General features: G+C 37.8%; 1 protein-coding gene across 1 annotated transcript in view; it reads left to right on the top strand.

The window, feature by feature from the left end:
• Positions 1-17,609, top strand: part of LOC113074264 (autism susceptibility gene 2 protein-like) — a 62,380-nt gene extending 44,771 nt beyond the window's left edge. The window contains exons 2-4 of the mRNA XM_026247023.1: positions 16,302-16,403; positions 17,001-17,163; positions 17,533-17,609. Of these exons, the coding sequence (XP_026102808.1) occupies positions 16,302-16,403; positions 17,001-17,163; positions 17,533-17,609 (342 nt within the window). The remainder of the gene's footprint in view (positions 1-16,301; positions 16,404-17,000; positions 17,164-17,532) is intronic.
• The last annotated feature ends 849 nt before the right edge of the window (positions 17,610-18,458 follow it).

Below are 18,458 nucleotides of genomic sequence, written 5' to 3' on the forward strand. Positions count from 1 at the left end.
CATTTTTTATGATGTATGCATTGCTAAAACAATGTCTAATTTTGTATATAAAGTCTGTAAATAATCATCGTTAGGCCAGTTACAAATCTGGACTGTTCTGCCTTGTTGTAGCATAGTAATTTGTTATACTGATGTGGAAAGGGAATAGTAAATGATGAGAAGTGGGTGAAATACAATTGACATTCCCATTCCCATTCATCCTGGCTCCGTGATCTACAATTACTGGTCAGCCCCAGATTTGACATCCCTCTGTGCAGTAAATACAGAACACGCTGCCTCTATGTGGGTGGATCTCCGTGTTCAGACAAAGAAGGATTAGTGTGGAGTATGGGTGGAGCAGAATTGGCTGTAGGTGGAGCTCTTGTGTTGGAGTTGGATGTCAGAATGTTTTCCACCTGCTGGTAGAGGACAGGACAGCTGCCTTTGTGTGGGTGTGAGTGCGTGCGAGTGTGTTAAATTGTGCGCTTCTCAGAGACAGCAGGTGAGAAATGAGCGTATAGGAGCTTTTTTTAGTCCACTGATGCATTTAGAGAGTGTAACCCCAATTAAAACACTAGTAGCACATCTTCCAAGAAAAATGTAATTGCATTCAGGTGTAATTGATTTTATATTTAACTGCAGAACGATATAAACCGTGTTAATTGAGATGCATTTTCCTGTTGTTTCCTGTTTGTTTCTGCTGCTTATTATATAGAAATCTGCCTCCACATCCACAAATGGCTTCAGACGCGGTTTATCATAAATAACAGTGCGTCAAGCACGAGAGCAAGTGTTTCTCCTCGTAATATCTCTGGCTTGGCTTTCACTTCCTCTCTCCCTTCCACTGCTCTCGCTCGTTCGCTCCCTCCCTCCTGCAGTCTACCACAGGCCCTCCATCTCTGTGGTCTGTCAGCATGCTTTTTCATTTGGCTTGTTGCTACAGGGGGCTCAGCACTGGCAGATTACAACTCGCCAGCCAGTCATTTTCGATTTATCTGAGCTCTCCGCGCCCCCACCTCCCTCCCCCGTGCCTCACTCTCGCCCCGGTCGGCATCAATCCGCACGCACACACATACAGCCATTTGTCAGACCCTCCTTCCATTTCTCTCCTCCACCACCTCCCTCCCTCCCATCCTCCCTTTTTCGATTGACACGAAAATTTAGCTCGCGAGCTTGGAGACCAAAAAGAAATATTGTGTCAGGGGAAGCGTTTAAGTTGGAGGAGGCAGCCAGGGTTGTGTTATTACTTAGGGCTCTGTCACCACCGATAACCCCAGAGAGTGGAGAGTATCGATCGCTTGTCACTCAAAGCATTCAGCAGATTGCATTGACAAAGCTTGTCGAGGCCTTTAATAGCAAGGTTAGCAGCCTTGGCGGATGCCCAGGAGAAAAGTCTAACTGAGACCCATTACATGGTGGCTTTTAACCAGTCCCCCGGCCCACTGAGTGGATTGATAACAGTAAGGAAGTAATTTTAGTCTCATAATTGCCTTCCTCTGGTTGACATTTGTGGTCCTAAGAGCCTGTAAAAAAAAGAAAGAAAAAAAAATCATGGGCTGACAGAGACGATGAAGGTTGCCATTGTCTGGCGGCAAAGAAACAGAAACGTTAGGCTGAAAAACTAAGGGAATTTGCTAGATTTTCTAAATGTATCCTGGCGGGGCTCGACTGTAGCTGTGTAGAATGTACGGAATCAAATCAGCTATTCAGAATCAGGGCTGGTTAAATGACTAGTCGACTTAATAGAGCCTGTTCTCCAACAAAAACTACCATATTGGCCGTTTGTGCAAGCACCTTTATTGCGACCTATATTTACGTTTTAAAGTTATATGTTATTATTTAAGTTAAAATAATGACAATATCCTGTTGTGTCAGTCATCATGAAATCACATATAACTGTCATTACCAATCAAAATTAGCATTTATTTAAATGCAATGTGTGGACTTTTTACACCGATCTCACAGCAATTTGTACATATTCGTACATATTTTACTAGGTGGCTTATTCGTTCAAATGACCTAACCCCAACCCTAAACCTACCCCTCACAGAAATCATGCAAAATAATGATTTATAGAGCATATACATTTTATGAACAAATGCATTCTCTGGGATCGAACCCATGATCGCATGATTACAAATCGTCATATAATTCAGTGGTCTACCAACTGAGCTAAACGAAAACCCAATTATAGTGCAAATAAAAGAGTACAAAAGGTTAACATGAAAACAGTTGTACTGCCTAAATGCTTTTGTGGAAACTGATATGGGATTTCTTGGCAAATAAACAGGGTAACACTTTAGAATATGGAACACTTATTCACTTATTCACTATTAACTATGACTTTTTTAGTTGAAGTACTTAAATAATTACAATTAAATAAAAAAAAACTGAAAACTAAAATGGAAAACTATATAGACAAATTAAAAAAATAATACTTTAATAAGCTAAAATGTTAACTAAAATTAAAACAAATAAAACTGGTGTGTATGTGAATATGATAACGCTTTAGAATAGGGCACTATTTTCACTATTAACTAGTAGTTATTAGCATGTCTATTATTAACATATTTGCTGTTTATTAGTACTTATAAAGCACATATTCTGCATTATCATATTCACACATCCCTAATCATACCCAATACCTAAATTTTAACAATCACTTTACTAACTAGTAATAAACAGCAAATTAGGAGTTTATTGAGGCCAAAGCCATTAATGTAAAAAACAACCTGTCCTCCAACCAATATGCTCGTATGGGTCATTTGTCTAAATCCCTGAAATATGACCCATCAGAGCGTATACTACAATTGCGCCCCTATCGGCAAAATGTCGTTTTCATATTAATGTTACTCTTTTATTTGCATATTAATATTACTCTTTTATTTGCACTCTGATTTGCGTTTCGTGTTGCTCAGTTGGTAGATTATTGCGTTATACCTTTATGTAATCATGCTATCATAGGTTCGAACCAAGAGAACGGACGTGTACGTAAATGTATTTGCTCAATAAATCATAATTTAGCATGATTTCTGTGAGGGTTAGGTTTAGGGGTGGGGTAAGATGTGGTCATTCGAACGAATAAGCCAACTAGTAAAATATGTACGAATTACTGTGAGATCGGTGTAAAAAGTCCACACATTGCATTTAAATAAACGTGCGTTTTGATTGGTAATGACGTTATACCTCATTTCATGACGACAGACGCAACACGATACTGTCATTATTTTTACGCCCGCTAAAGGCCGCTTAACTTTAAAACATAAATATAGGTCGTAATAAGGTGCTTGCACAAACAACCTATATGGTCGTTTTTTGTTGGAGGACAGGATCGTAAAAAAAGTAGTTAATGGTTTGTTAATAGTGGGAATTGGACCTTCAAATAAAGTGTGTCTGTAAATGTATATAGGAGAATACATGTGTTTGTATATTGAAAAATAAATAGATGAACTAATCAACTACTTGTCTATGGGCTGCAGAATATTGAAAAATAAAAATCTCACATTGTGATAATTGTTTTTCAATATATATTGCAATATGAAAAAGTAAATCACCAGAAGACATGTTTAGCTCTATTTAAAAAAAATTAAAAAATCTATGATTTGGGTGATTTTTGAAAGGTGAGTAAATGAGCATAATAATAAACAAATTACAAGCATAGATAAATATAATTGAATAAAGATACAAGTTAAATGAACAGTGCTTTTCTTTTTTCAGATAAGTCTAACAGTATTCAGGTACAGAAATTGAATAATCAAATGTGAAATAACACTGCAAGTTCTTCACTCTATAAATTAAATGTAATAAATCGTTCTCAATTATTTGCCTTCACCTAAGCCATAAGCAACTGTGTTTAGAAGGATACTTACAGAGACAAGAATTTTGACGTAATTTAGCTTGTATGTGTCATTAATAGACACGCAAGTGAATGGAATTGAGAGTTCACATGCATCTGCGTGGCTCTCACTGTGTCTACATTGGACATGAGCTGTGTGGTGTGACGCAACGAAATACTATGAATCAGTGATGCTGTCTACATTGGATGTGGTGCGACACGACAAATCCCGACAGTAAACTGATGCCTCATTCTATTTATCACACACTGACACATAGTTCAAATGATTCGCAAACATCCAGTTCTCGACCAGTGTTGTAGACAGACTTTCGCTGTTGCAGAGTGGGGCGGCGCGACACCGTCTCTGTACGATCAGTCTTAATACGATCAATATAAATATAACGGTCAGTATACTAAACAACTCCTGCATATCACGATAACAGCCTTGGTTAAGATAAGAGTGAACAAATTTGCCTTCTGTCAGTCTGGTTATAATTTCACACTTGAATATTAATTTGAAGCAAAAGAGCAGCATCATTATGAAGCAAGAAGAAATGGGGCCAAGGCAAGAAGTGCTCTTGGGAATGCTGTAATTTGTAGCTGACACAGGTTGGATGGTTTGTCCCCAGCCCTGGTTTTCTCTCTCTCTGTGATGTACTGTAGGTGCTGACAGGTCTATGAGAGCAAGAAGCTATTTTAAACAGTGTAAATTGTATACTCTGAAACACACACTGATCACCTGTGTCCCGCATTCCCAGAATGGCCCACCCAGAGCCTTGGGTTATAATACACCTTATCTTTACAGGCAACTATGAAAAATAAAGACCAGCGCCAGAAAAAAAAGAATGCTCTGTATGACGCTTAGAGAATTTTTCATCAAAACAGATCAGGGCCTCATGCATAACTCACATTATGCATATTTTCCCATAATAAAGTCTGCACAAACAACAGAATTCATAAATAGTATCATTATATATATATATATATATATATATATATATATATATATATATATATATATATATATATATATATATATATATATATATATATATAATTATGACCTTATTTTCTATGTAATCTTTTGTTTATAACAATGGAATGATGGTAAGAAACAAAACCACAATGATAGATAAGATATTTACGTATCTTTTAATCATCTTTCATCAAAATGTATTGACTTCCATTGCTTCTGGGGGGTTTTGTTGTTCTGGTGGTATAACTGAAGTCATTTGGTGATATAAATAAATTTCTTTGTTTGTGCTAATTTACCATCATCTAACTATCACTTAAATTTTAGTTTTTTATTGTAGTGATTTGTTGCCATTTTATGTTTGTAATGATTTATATCATTTTATGTGATCTATGTACAGCACTTTGATCCATTTTTTTAGTTTTGAGTTAAGTTGTGTTTCTTTTTTTTTCTTTTTTTTGAAAAAGTATAGATTTTTTAAATCATTTATATGTTGTTGACATTAATTTAAGTATCTGTGCATCTCTAGTTTTTATAATAGAATCAAATCTTTAAAATAAGTCATTACTTTCTACTAAGCATTCTTTCATTTGGAAAGCTATAATATGTCAGAAGTTAAATATGTTGGGAAGCAAAAATACATCTGTAATTATAGAATGGCTTTGTTTTGCCAGGCATCATAGCAGCAAGTATGACTATGATTTATGTTTTCTAATCAGTGGTTTATGCACTTAACCTGTGCTTTTAAACATTACACACCTACATTTATTATCAGGCTAGTGGCTTTTATCTAGTTTTATTACACTATATATATATATATATATATATATATGTATATATATATATATATATATATATATATATATATATATATATATATATATATATATATATATACATATATATAGAGAGAGAGAGAGAGAGAGAAAGAGAGAGAGAGAACTTGTATATAAGTTTTTTAGAGAAAAAATATATTTCATTTAGAAATAGACATAATGCAGACACAAAATGTTTACAAAGATTAGGATATAATAAACAATAGGCAATTTTTTATAATCATTTGGCATTCAAATACATCGCAATACGGAAACTTTTTTTCGTGTCGAATGAGAGACCCGCTGGTTACAGTTTCGTTTTAGCCTAAATTAATTAGTTTTAGTTTGTCGTTAATATTGCTATAGCTTCTTATATTTTTAATTCTTGTTCTTTTCTAAATACTGCTAATTGAAATTATTTTGTTGTGGTGTGAGGGGAACTAAAATAGTCTAGCGGAGCTTCTCAAATTTCCCGGAAGCTTTATTTTTGCTATATTAACACATTAACCTCAAAATAATTCTTAGAATGAAATTTGGAGAAAATTTACTTTATATTAAATAACATTTTAGCATCTAGATACGTCAGGAACAAGGAAACATTTGGATTCGTAGGAGGTAGGCATCAGCTTCACCTTAGATTAATTTGGTTTAGGATTGACGTTTAGCCTAAACTTTAGAAGATTTATTTTGGAGAGAAACTAATTATTATTAGTAATAATTATTAGAGAAATTAACGTATTTTCTGCGCTATAAGGCACACTTAAAAGCCTTACATTTTCTCAAAAAATGACTGTGTGCCTTATAATCTGGAGCGCCTTATGTATGGATCAAGGCGCTCTGTCAAAATGTTGGCATTCCCTTTAGCACAGCTCCATCTAGTGGATGCATAACGCAAACCCAGTCAAATTTTTGACTGCAGAATCTTCTATTCTATGCGCCTTATAATCCGGTGTGCCCTATATATGAAAGCAGTTCTAAAATAGACCATTCATTGAAGGTTTGCCTTATAATCCGGTGCGCTTTATAGTGCGGAAAATACGGTAATAAGCTAATAAAATGCACGTGAGCACATTTTTTTTTTTTAAATTACAATGCAGGAAACATTTTTAAATATCTTAAAAATACTTTGATGTCTTGATAGATTTGTTGATAGATTTTTTTATTTTTTATTTTTTTATTTTTAAGTTGCCTACATTTGGCCAAAATCTAGAGAAAATGATGCTGTTTGGCTGTGACTAAGCGTTAGATCTCTATTTTTTCATTTTCTTTTTGAGTAAATTAAACGCTATACTTTTATTATTATTATTATTATTATTATTATATTATTATTATTATTAGGCAAATTATAGGCAAAGAATATTGTTTAAAAAAAATAACGTTATTAACCGGTATTTCTTCCACCCGAACCAGTTTCGGAACGGTAATCATATCAAAGGAACGCAGAACAGAAACGTTAACATATCGATTCTGCTCGGAGTGAACCGATTGAATATTTTTTTCGTTTTCAAGCCCTGGTTTTCTCTTTATATTATATTAGAGAGATGGCATGGAAACTAATAAGGATCTGGATTTGACCAAACTAGGCCATGGCTCCAGCAGTAAGCAAGATGCTTTGATGCAACATGACTTGTGTAATAATTCACCATTTTGTTTCAAGCTGTCGTGGTCTGTTTGTTGTCTATATGATAATGGAGTGGAAACACTTAAACTCTCCATTAGCCATTTCCGTTGGTTGTTTAGCATGTTAATGCTCAGTTAGAGATTTCTGCACGTCTGTATGGCCTGTTCGGTGACACTCCGGTCCTGACCTGTTTACATCCACGGCCATAAAGAATGTATAAATATAGAAAGTGCCTAAAAAAACAGCATTCCACACCAGTGCTGCACATTCTCCCTGTCACTTTCATCATAGACAGATGGACAAAAAATAAAAGCAACCTCAACCACACTGGATACCACTGTTTATCATATTACTGCCACACATGAGCTGTGCGCATGGCTTGACCCGGTGTTAAGTGTCCGCGCTAAATTTAATTGCTTCCATCTACTGGAAGGCTTGCCAATATACTGGCAGTGAATTCCTAGAGGAAAATAAATGGCAATAAAAAAGAGGAATGAGAGCTCTTGCAAGCTGAGAAGAGAGGAGATTTCTTTCCTTCTCTTTTATTGAGGCTGGCTGGTGTTGGGGGATGTGACTTGGCACTGTGAGTGAGTCTTGGTTTGATGGCGAGCCCTGAAAGCTGATAGCCGAGTAACAACTACGGCCGGATCGCGGAGGCCTGGGAATGTAATTAATTGCGCACAAATTTTCTTTGATGAAATGTTATGTAGTGATAAGCACTTGGCCTGCTAGCTTAAATTCTCTGGCTTTTCTTTTATGGCCTGCCCTCTGTGAATCTGCTGCATTCTGGGAAATATCTATTTGGCTTCCAAGACCCAGTTCGCTTGATTCATTTCAGCCATGTTGTATTTATGTTTTGAGTGTCTTTCCCTTAGGGATGTGTCAAGATAGTGAACTAGGCATCCAAAAACTGATTACTGTATATATAATTTTATTTCCATTAAAGAGATCATTCCCTCAAATTAATTAATTAATTAATTAAGATTTTTTTGATGAAATCTGAAAGCTTTCTGTCCCTGTCAGTAAACATAAACAAAAACCCTGATTTCTAAATATCAGCATCGGCCAGTGAAAAACCATGTCAGTCGAGCTTTAGTGTGGTGCTCACAGCCTGACGACCTCATCTTTTATTGTCATTCTGAGCGCCATAAGTAGCTGTTCAGATATGATCTAAGAGAATTTAAGTCTCCAGTCGCTCGTAATATCCCACTTCCCTCCTCTGCTCTTCAGTTCATTATTAAATCTGAGAATTGTCCCCATATATCAGTATGCAGGAGCATCACATTATAGAGCCATTTGTAGGAGTGGAGCTGGAGTAGTGCTGAGCACAAGCAGAGGATGGATGTTAAAAGCATATTGATTTGTCTATAATGTCATTGTACATCACTAAGTTTTATATCCATATAAACGCGTCCTCAGGTTTGTCCTCGAGGCAACGGCTAAAGTGAGTAAACACTGCTCTTTGTGTAAGTTATGAGGTTTAAACTGCACTGTTTTTACTCCCTGTCCACCTCTGCCTCTCTTTTCCCTCTCCATATATCTCTCTTTTCTTCCTTCCTTCAAGGTTCATTTACCCTCAGGCCTCTGTTGAGAGTGCCGACTCTCTTTTGCTTCTTAACAGCTCTGCATTCTCACACAGGTGGAATGAAAGACAGGTTAAAGCTAATGGTAATCGTCAGTTAAGATCCCTTCTTCCATCACGACAGCAGCGCCTGACAAGGTCACCCGAAGGTCGTCGCTTGTCACTTGAGCTTACCGACCGCGAAGAGGGGGGTCCGGAGCGTTTCCAAGGCAATCGCACCTTGGGGAATGGGAGACGCTGATGAAAGCTGCAATATTTCCGCAAAATAGTTTCAGCTGACATTTAGGATGTGATGTCACCTACAAAATCGAGGCTTCGGGGGAATGTAGATGTCGATTGGAGCGTTGACGTAGAAAGGCGGCAAATATAACCCAGAGTCTTCGAGAGGGCAGGGTCATCGTGACAATGTGCGAGCGGAAGCACGCCGCTTTACGTACTCGGGCGTAATGTTAGCCTAAATAAACAGACGTGCAGGCCTTTTAGCCTGACCCGAGCACTGATCCCTGTTGACAAGCTGCTACTTTAGATCGGATGCGATACAGGCAGCTTGTCTGCGGCAGTTAAGAGCCCCGGCCCTCAGAGCTGAAGAGGTCATAGCAGGGCCGCATGGGTTGGCTGGGTGACACAGCTGCTGTCCAAGCAATGACGGAACATTTGCAGCCATGCCGCACCAGCTATGATGGCCCCTGTATCCTTCTGTCAAGCGCTGTTGTCTTTAGGGTAAGCTCACTCAGGTTAACTGCTCACAGTGGTATCCAACTACTGCCGGCTGCCAGAAAAACAGAATGCTCAGATGGAGGTCCGGGAAGCTCATGCAGGGCCTTTTAATTCACTAATTGGGAACAGAGTCAAAAGCTGACCTATATACAGTACAGGCATGTGTTACAGCAGTAGGCCATGAGAGCATGAGGACAATAAATTTAATTTTGATTCTTCTTTCTGATTAAATATCAATGTATTTTGCATGTATATATTTATATTCATATAATTTATATAATATATAGATATATTTAATACATAAACATAAAAAATCTTAAATATATACATGTATGCGTATGTGTTTAGATGTACATAATAAATATACACAGTGCACACATTATGTAAACTAAAACTTTTATTTTGGATACAATTAATCATGATTAATCATTTGACAGCACTTATATTTAGATAAATGATATTACAATAATATAATATGTTATAAGCAACCAAAACTCAAAGTACAGTAGATGCAAAGATGAGTTTGTATGGATCACAAGTTGCCACACACCCATATTGCATATAAGTGTTTTTTGTTTTTCTTACATGCAGATGTGAGTGTTCCAGTTATTACTTCACAGCTGATTGGTAAACAAAACCAGTTAATGATAATGATTTCACAATTTATTTTTATTTATCCAGTCAAGCTGTTTGGATGTCTCATTTGATATTAGATGTATAATTCTTTAGAAACATTCTTCAAAATATTTTTTGTTTTGCTCAGACTAATGCAAGTCATTCAGATTCGGAAATGGCACAAGGGTGAATTTTCATTTTTGGGTAACTGTCCCTTTAAGTTGCCAGCCAATCACATAGACCTGTGTGAAGATGGAGGCTAGAGTATTAAAAATTGTCTCCTGAATGTAAGCCAACACTGACTCACATAGACCAGACCCTCCTCACCTCCACAAGAAATGGGATATTTCTCCCTCTACGGGCAGTATTAAAACAGGCATTATATCGTGCTGAAAAGAAGAGATATTTAAAGTGTAGTCATTGGAAACTGAGGGATTTGACTCTGCAGCAGGAAATAGACAATTTATTATAAGCAGCCTAGCACACTAGTGGATTATCTATAAAACTTTCATGGCTGTCCCTCGGTGGCAGGCAGCCATAAAACTTCCCGAATGAGGGACTTGTTAATTTACTTGTTAAAGCAAATTAAAAATTTATAAGCGCTTTTAGGTAAATGAGATCCTCTTTCATTGGCGCTCTAGTGGGATTCTCACTCTCTCTTTCAGCTCCTTGGAGAACAGGTTCGTTGTGCTGAAACGCCACAGAAGAACAATAAAAGCTGGTAAATTGTTCCAGGTTTTATTACTGTCGAGCTCCACAGCTGCTGTAGTGCGTAACTAAGGAAGAACAGAAGCCGATAGCAACAGAATCCCATGGGTTTCCACTGGAAGAGAAGGGTCAGCCGAGCTGTTCAAAGCAGGGGTTTAGATGAAAAGGGTATTGGGGTTTGCGAACGGCGCCGTTTAAAAGGCCAATGCGGTGGAGTCTGGCTTTGTGTTTGACTGCATCGGGTTGTGGGCCGAGCCTGTGGGAATAGTTCAATGGACTTGTAAAATTTTATCATAACACCGGCAAGCACTTTTCAGCAAGTGGGCAAAGGAAATAATTGACTACATGTGCTAACGATAATCCTATAAAAGCTTCAAAAGCCATTTTAAGAGTCTAGTCAGAGGATTTCAAAGGACGCTTAGCCTATTACTCAAACTTTGTTTCTAGCTCTGAGGAACCGTCAGTGAATTTCTACCAAAACTGTACTGTTTCGTTCTTCCAGTGCGTTCTTTTCTCTCGAACACGCTTAGCAATACACCATCTCCTTGTACCATCACACTTTGAATGGATGCTCATCTACACTCTCGCCTTGAGCTGCACCGTTTTACTCTTTACAAGTGCTTCCATCTCTGTATAAACTAATATGGATTTTACAAGCTAGCTCTTAATGTATGTCAGTATTATTTCAGATTAAGGCACCATTCTCCAGGAGTGCCATTGAAAGCCGCCGCTCCCACTTTCACATTTAAAGAGCCATTAAAACTGTCTGTTATATGGAAACTCCAAGAAATTGTGCTCTACGTCTTTGAGACAGTCCCTATAAAATACATTTAGGCTTATGGACTATTGTACCTGTACTTGTAATGGATGTGTGGCTTCGGAGCGGGCGCCAGTGCGAAATCGCAGTCAATTCAAATAAAAAGCCTTGTTGTATTGCAGAACTTGTTCGCGAAGCATACAAATAAAATGCAAATAAAAAAGTTGATCGCAAAAAAAGAAGTTGTTGTTCGCAAAGCGCCGGTGTGAATTAATGTGACTTTCTATCAGTGTTACGCAGTCAGAAGATGTTATGCTTGGCCTCCTCTTGCAACGTAGGAAACAAACTACCTTCGTTTTCTCGCTAAGTGCAATGTGATTACAGCGCAATAAAACTGTGCTATCTATAAAACAACCATTGACGACTGGCTTTCTTTTTGTGGGCGGTCGCGAGAGCCGGGTTAACACGTACAGGTCTCTTTGACCTTTTTATGGGGAAGGCAAAACGAGAAGCTCTTTCCATTACTGCCTCGCATCAAAGCCTTGGCAGCATAAATTAATCTTTAATAGCGTGGAGGCTTTTGTGCCAGGGAACCATGCTGACTGCTTATTGAAAACAGTTGTTAATTCTATACTTCAGTAAACTCAGACAGGGGGGAGGGAGAAATCAGCCCTAACAGGGAACAGATTGAGGCAAAACAAGAACTTACTGTGTTGAAATTAATGGCAGATGCACTTACTGGTAGTTTAAATGTTTCATTAGATGCTAATGTCTTACTGTGTTTTTAATTGTTGAGGAATTAGTTGCTGGAATATGAAAACCATCTGTTTGTTATCTTCCTGGAGGGGGAATCTTTACTCAGGCTCTGCTCTCTGGGTTGTTAAAGGAGTTTATCCTTATGGTGCAACCTGGTGGAGCTGTCAGTCTTCATTAACGTCATTATGATTGCACAAGAAAGACTGTGAAAACCCACAGACGCCCGTCTGCACACATACGCACTCATAAACAACGCTTTTATGTACACGCTCGCATGCACGTACATATGGGAGATACTTGCTTTCCAAAGAAATATCATTTTTACAAGAAACTGCATTAAGTTTGTTATGACAGTTAATCTAGAAAGCAGCAGTAGGTAACGATCATATGCCAAAACCAAGCTGAGTACGGCCAGAAAGAGCAGGGGGGCAATAAAAATGAACACAATAGATATCATACTTCATGCGTCTAGACTTCTGACTAATTTTAGAGTTAGCAAGATACCCTGTTAAACCTTAAAAGTGGAGTAATGGGCGATGTGTGGACATAGAGGTTTATAGACAGAACTGCTTGAGCTTTCTGATTTATTGACTGTGGGAGGAAACCCGATTTGCACTGAACTTTTTGATGATGGTAATTTATCGTGGCTGCCCGCATTGCACTTATTCTTTAACGCCTCTATTAATCAAATCTCTTCAAAAATTGCTCCGAGAACTCATAAGAAATGACCCTCATGCCTACAGGAAAAAGTACTTGTTCATTTTTCAAAGGCTATTTAAGAGACATTAAGTTTAATGGAATGGGGAAACTAATAACAAATCCCTTCATTGCTTTGCAATTCTCGGTGCACCTGCTTAACTGGTTAAAGGTAGATGTTCTGATAGAGTCGAGTTTGATTGCTCTGTTAATATTTGATTTTAAACTCAACTCAGAGTAAATAAATATACAATATCTTTTTACATAGACATTTACATTATATACATAGCAAAAATGCTTCCTGGTAGTCATTTATTTAGTGTTGTTTTTCTTCAGAACCTCTAATTCGGAGTATGAAACTTGATGTAACATATCCTGTATCATGTAAAATCATTGAAAAAACTTTTTACTTTTCACAACTGATTTTAACTCTTCACCTAAATGTTGAACAGGCTAACATATAAGGCCATAAAATGAATGACTTTACTAAATGCCCAGGATACAACAGTTTCCTGTCACCTGAATTGGCCAATACTGATATAAAACCTGTTTATGTAATGTTTATCTGTAGCTCCGAATTAGTGTAAGCTTTCTGCCCATAGTCAATTATTGAAAAGTAATACCAGCTTTTGTGACTTTTGTGTTGACAAAAACATACACACTGTAAAAATTAATTTATTAGTTATTAATAAGTCTAATGAAAACAACCATGCTTACACAAAATGTTATAATATTAGCTTATAAGCTTAATAGCTAAATGAGATATTAAATACAGAAATGTTACAATTAACAGTAGTATTTTATTTGATTATATTATTATTCGTTGTGCTTTATTTTATTTTATTATTATTATTATTATTTTTTTTTTTGTAGGAATGCTTTTAATATAATTTTCTCTTTTATATGTTTCTCTTGAGTCTAAATGGGCAGAATGCCAACTGAAGAAAACATGAAAACCTGTGGTGCTGTTAATGCTATTACATCGAGTAATATGAAATGAACCACATTTTTACAACTCTATCTCACACCAAGTCCACCAAGTGATTCAAAGGAGGTTTCAGAGGATCATCAGCCAAATCTAATAAGTACTGATCGACTGGTTTACACCTGCACTTTCCAGCTGTCTGCTTTTCTCATTTGGTGATGTGTCTCTCATCTGAGATGCTTTATGAAGTCTAAATGAAGACAGAACAGTATTTGACCTTGACTGGGTTATGTACTTCCCTTGAGGTGGATGTTTAGAAGAAGTTAATGAGACAGCTTATTGAAAAGAGATGTACTGTAGATGCATATAAGAAAAAGAAGTCACAGACATAAAAATGCACCTAGATGACTTGTCAGTTGCTTGTCCTCCTTTATGTCATTGCCAGCTCTCACTCGCTCTCTAACTGAGCAGTGCGGGCCTCTTATCACGGTGGCCTGCTGGTATGAGCAAACGTCTCTGCCTGGAGTCAGTGAGCTCTCCCTCTGAGAGAGATCCTTTCACATAGCTAATGGCTACAGAAAAGGAACATTTCATTTTAATTATGTACTTTACTCAAGGGCCCTCTTCCCTGCAGTCCCTTATCCCGCCTGTGCGCCTTTAACAACCCACATCCTGCACCAGTGAAAAGAGAAATTCTCCAACCCTCATCTTATTCCCTCCTCCTGTCCCGCCGCCTTTGTCAGGAGCTATCGCAAAGAATCTGTTTTTATTCTCCTACGTGATGGGGAAGTATGAAAGAGCGAGTGAGACAGAGAAAGAGGGAATGTCTGGGAGGGAAAGATAGGAAAAGAAATGAGCGGGCCAATCTATCTCTCCATCTCGGTAAACAACCCCCCAGTGCGCCGTGGCCTACTCTGCTTTTTCCATTAAGTGACACTGCAGTCATTTACTGTTCATCTTGACTCATAAAACAGGCTTTTTATGTGCTGTGAGATGAAGGCGGCGGGTTTTGGCAGGGCGAGGGGTGCGGAAACAGCCATCTGAATGGCGAACCTTCAGAAGACGTAAATCGCAGACCTTGACGACAGTTGCCGGGTCCCAGGAGTATGGCATTGTTCTCCAGACTTTACTAGGGCTCAGATGTTTTTGGATTTCATGTCCTCCTCCCATTTTCCCCCTCGCCCTTCTCCTCCTCCTCGCTATGCTCTTGTTCTTTATGATTTCTAGTCTGCTGAAGGACACCTGCTGTGAATCTCTGGTTCTTGCATGGGGAGAGTGGCTTACCAAATGGAAATCGGCTTTTGATGTGGTTCGGTTGGATTCTATTTATATTTCTCACAAGTTTGTTATGAAGTCAGGCCTCAGTGGTTGAAATCATATGGATATCGGTGACCAAAGCCAAACAGGTTGATTATGCCACAGAAAAGGCATTTCTTAATAAAGTTATTTATTTATTTATTGTTTTTTAATTTGAAGTCATTTTTCCAATAACAAAGCAGTTCCTGGTTTATTGCACGTTATGTCCAAAAAACACCCATTAAGGCTGATTTATACTTCTTTGTCGGACCTACGCCATAACCTTTATGCTGTAGGCTATGCGTTAGTTTTCATTTGTACTTCTGCGTCGTTGTCCGTGTTGACGTGTAGTACACATGCAAACCACTAGTCTGTAGTTTTTTGAGAGGTGCACGTCAGGCTACGGCATACTATACGAATATAAATAGCACAGAAGTATAAATTGGGCTTTACTCATTAAGAGAAAAAGGAAAATAAGTTTAGAACATGGGCCTGGGCGTGCCGACCATTTTCCTGTCATTGGTTTTGGACACGCTCTGAGTGCACCTCCACCGTCCGCCTCGGACCATGCACTTAGATCGTTAAAATAGGGCCCTATGGTGTCTAACCTGACTAAAGTCTATTGTTGCTGAAAACTTAATCACAAGAATCAATTAGGCATTTTAGAATACATTAAAATAAGATTAATAATAATTTTTCACAGTATTACTGTTTTTCTCTTTTTTGATCAAATAAATGCAGCTTTAGTGAGCATAAAAGATTCCAAACTTTCTAACAGTAGTGTGCATCCAATAGCTGCCTTTTAACCAAGCTTCCATCGGTTTTGTGGTCTGGGCTCTATCCAAATGTAATATATTTGTTTACATAGGTTTAATAGATTATTGTATTCTGATCCAGAGAGCATCAGTATTGTTTCTTCTCTGGTCTACACTTTAGTAACAGTATGTTTCACGTCTTTTAGCGCCATTTCTTTTCTTACTGCATCTGACTGTTCTTGTTGTTTTGTTTTGTTTTGTTTTTTTCCAGCTGAAGCCGGGTCAGAACAACTGTAAAGACAGCGATAGCGAGAGCGTGAGTGGGGAATCCAAACCCTCCATCCGGAGCAGCTCCAGAGATAGACCGACAGACGTGAGTCCAAACAAATCTGTGCATCATTAGCCAAACTAAAAAAAAAATTTTTTTTGTAATGATTATGTTTTTGGAAATGAGTTTTCCATGCCTGGAAGAGCCATGGATTTTCTATAATGAATATATATATATATAATTAGTTAAGCTCCGCTTTAAAATATTCCATCTACCCTTGTGTAGAGTAAAAGTAACTTGCAAGTCACAATGAGGTCTGATTTGTAAGCAAGTTGTGAGAACCCTGCATTTATAATAATACACAAATAATCTGCTGAATTTATCACAACTGTCACTTAGTGTAGAAGTTTGCTTGAATGTTTGAACAACCAGAAAATATAGTTAACACCTGAGTTAAGGATGGCTTGGTCCCCTACAATAGCTGTCTCGACACCTGATCATTATCAGTCAGTTGGTGGCATTTCTTATCTGTCTCATTTATAATGAGGTTCAATATTTAAACAGTGTTTATAGTTTGTCTTATCTACTTCATTGGTCTAAAAACTGACAAGGCTCTGTGCCAACAAGAACAATAGGAGTGTTTTAAGTGCGAGCTCTTCTTGAGCTCAGTGTGTGTGCTTGTGTTGTCGGGGTGTGAGGTAGAGGAGCGCGGAGGCTGTCTTCACCCTCAGGCCTGCAGGCTCTGTTATGTGTTTGTGCTCGGCTGGTGATAAGAACATCCTATTTACTCAGCTGGCAGCTTCAGTGGAGACTCAGGCTGAAGCACAACTGTGCTTATACACCGTAGAAGTGGAGACGACAGGAAGTAACATGGTGAAAAATGTACCAGTGACCATGCTTAGACTTCAGTGATGTACCGTAAAAACACAAAGCATGTATTAAAGAACTGGAATTCCAAATCTACTATGTTAATATTGAAATATGAAAGTGAGAGTATTTTATCTGCCATTTGTGTGTTAGATTAGATTAAAGGTTTAAAAAAAAATATGTTTACATATCTATTTGTCATACTTTGCATTGCGACAGTTATTGTCGGCTTATCAAAATTGTACTAGCACACACTACACACATATACAGCTATATATAACCCTCTTAAAGGAGCATTTGACCATGTAAAGGCAGTATATACAGTTTACATTGCACTGAAAGTCTTGTTTATGGATCTTATACACAGGCTCGTGTGGAAGTTCAGTCAGTCTGACGCAGGCCCTCTTCAGACCTCAAGCTTTGGCTCCTGCAGTGCAGATGTGAGTCTGTGAGTGTGTGCCGGTGCTATCAGATATCAGGCATAATTAGAGCTGTCAGCTGGAGGGCGAGGCGAGTCGTCGGAACAGACACGGCGGAACAAGTTGAGCGCGACCGCTCCTGCGTGTAGCTATAGGATGCTTGGCCAGGCATGAAATGAAATAAGTAATTTGATGTTGACATCAGAAATTGAAATGATACCTGCAGCCCCTCGTCAGGGAAGAGAGAGAAGACCGACGAGATAAAGCATGAGAGGGGGGCCAGGAGAAGGGAAGGGAGATAGGAAAAGAAGACATGTAAGTGAAATGGGGGAAACAGATAAAGTTAGTGATGAGACGCAAGATTGGGTTTGATTATCGGACACGTAAAAACAACCTGCAGAGTGTGAGATGCAGAGTGTGTTGTGTGTGATGGGTTTTAACTTGAGTCTTAAAGGGATAGTTCACCCAAAAAAAGAAAATTATTTTATATAAAATTTTATTTTATTTTATTTATTTATTTTAGAAATAAAATATTTTATTATTATTAGGGCCGGGACTCGATTAAAAAAAATTAATCTAATTAATTAGAGGCTTTGTAATTAATTAATCGAAATTAATCGCATTTTAATCGCATATAAATATTTGACCTGAGAACAGTGAGAAGTAATTTTTTTCACATGGAGTTATAGTATACCATTGAATAATGACTGAATACATAAGCTTAAGCAACAAAATATTGTTTATTTTTGTTCAACCAAGTCTAGCCAGACCAGTGCAATTTTTGCCATGAAGTGTAGCAATAGCATATTTAGAAACAATTTAGAAATATTACATTTCAGGAAGCTTATAGGTGCTGGAAGCTTCTGTAAAGTGT

Source organism: Carassius auratus, unplaced genomic scaffold (assembly GCF_003368295.1).
Source record: "Carassius auratus strain Wakin unplaced genomic scaffold, ASM336829v1 scaf_tig00014188, whole genome shotgun sequence".
In the NCBI taxonomy this organism is placed as follows: domain Eukaryota; kingdom Metazoa; phylum Chordata; class Actinopteri; order Cypriniformes; family Cyprinidae; genus Carassius; species Carassius auratus.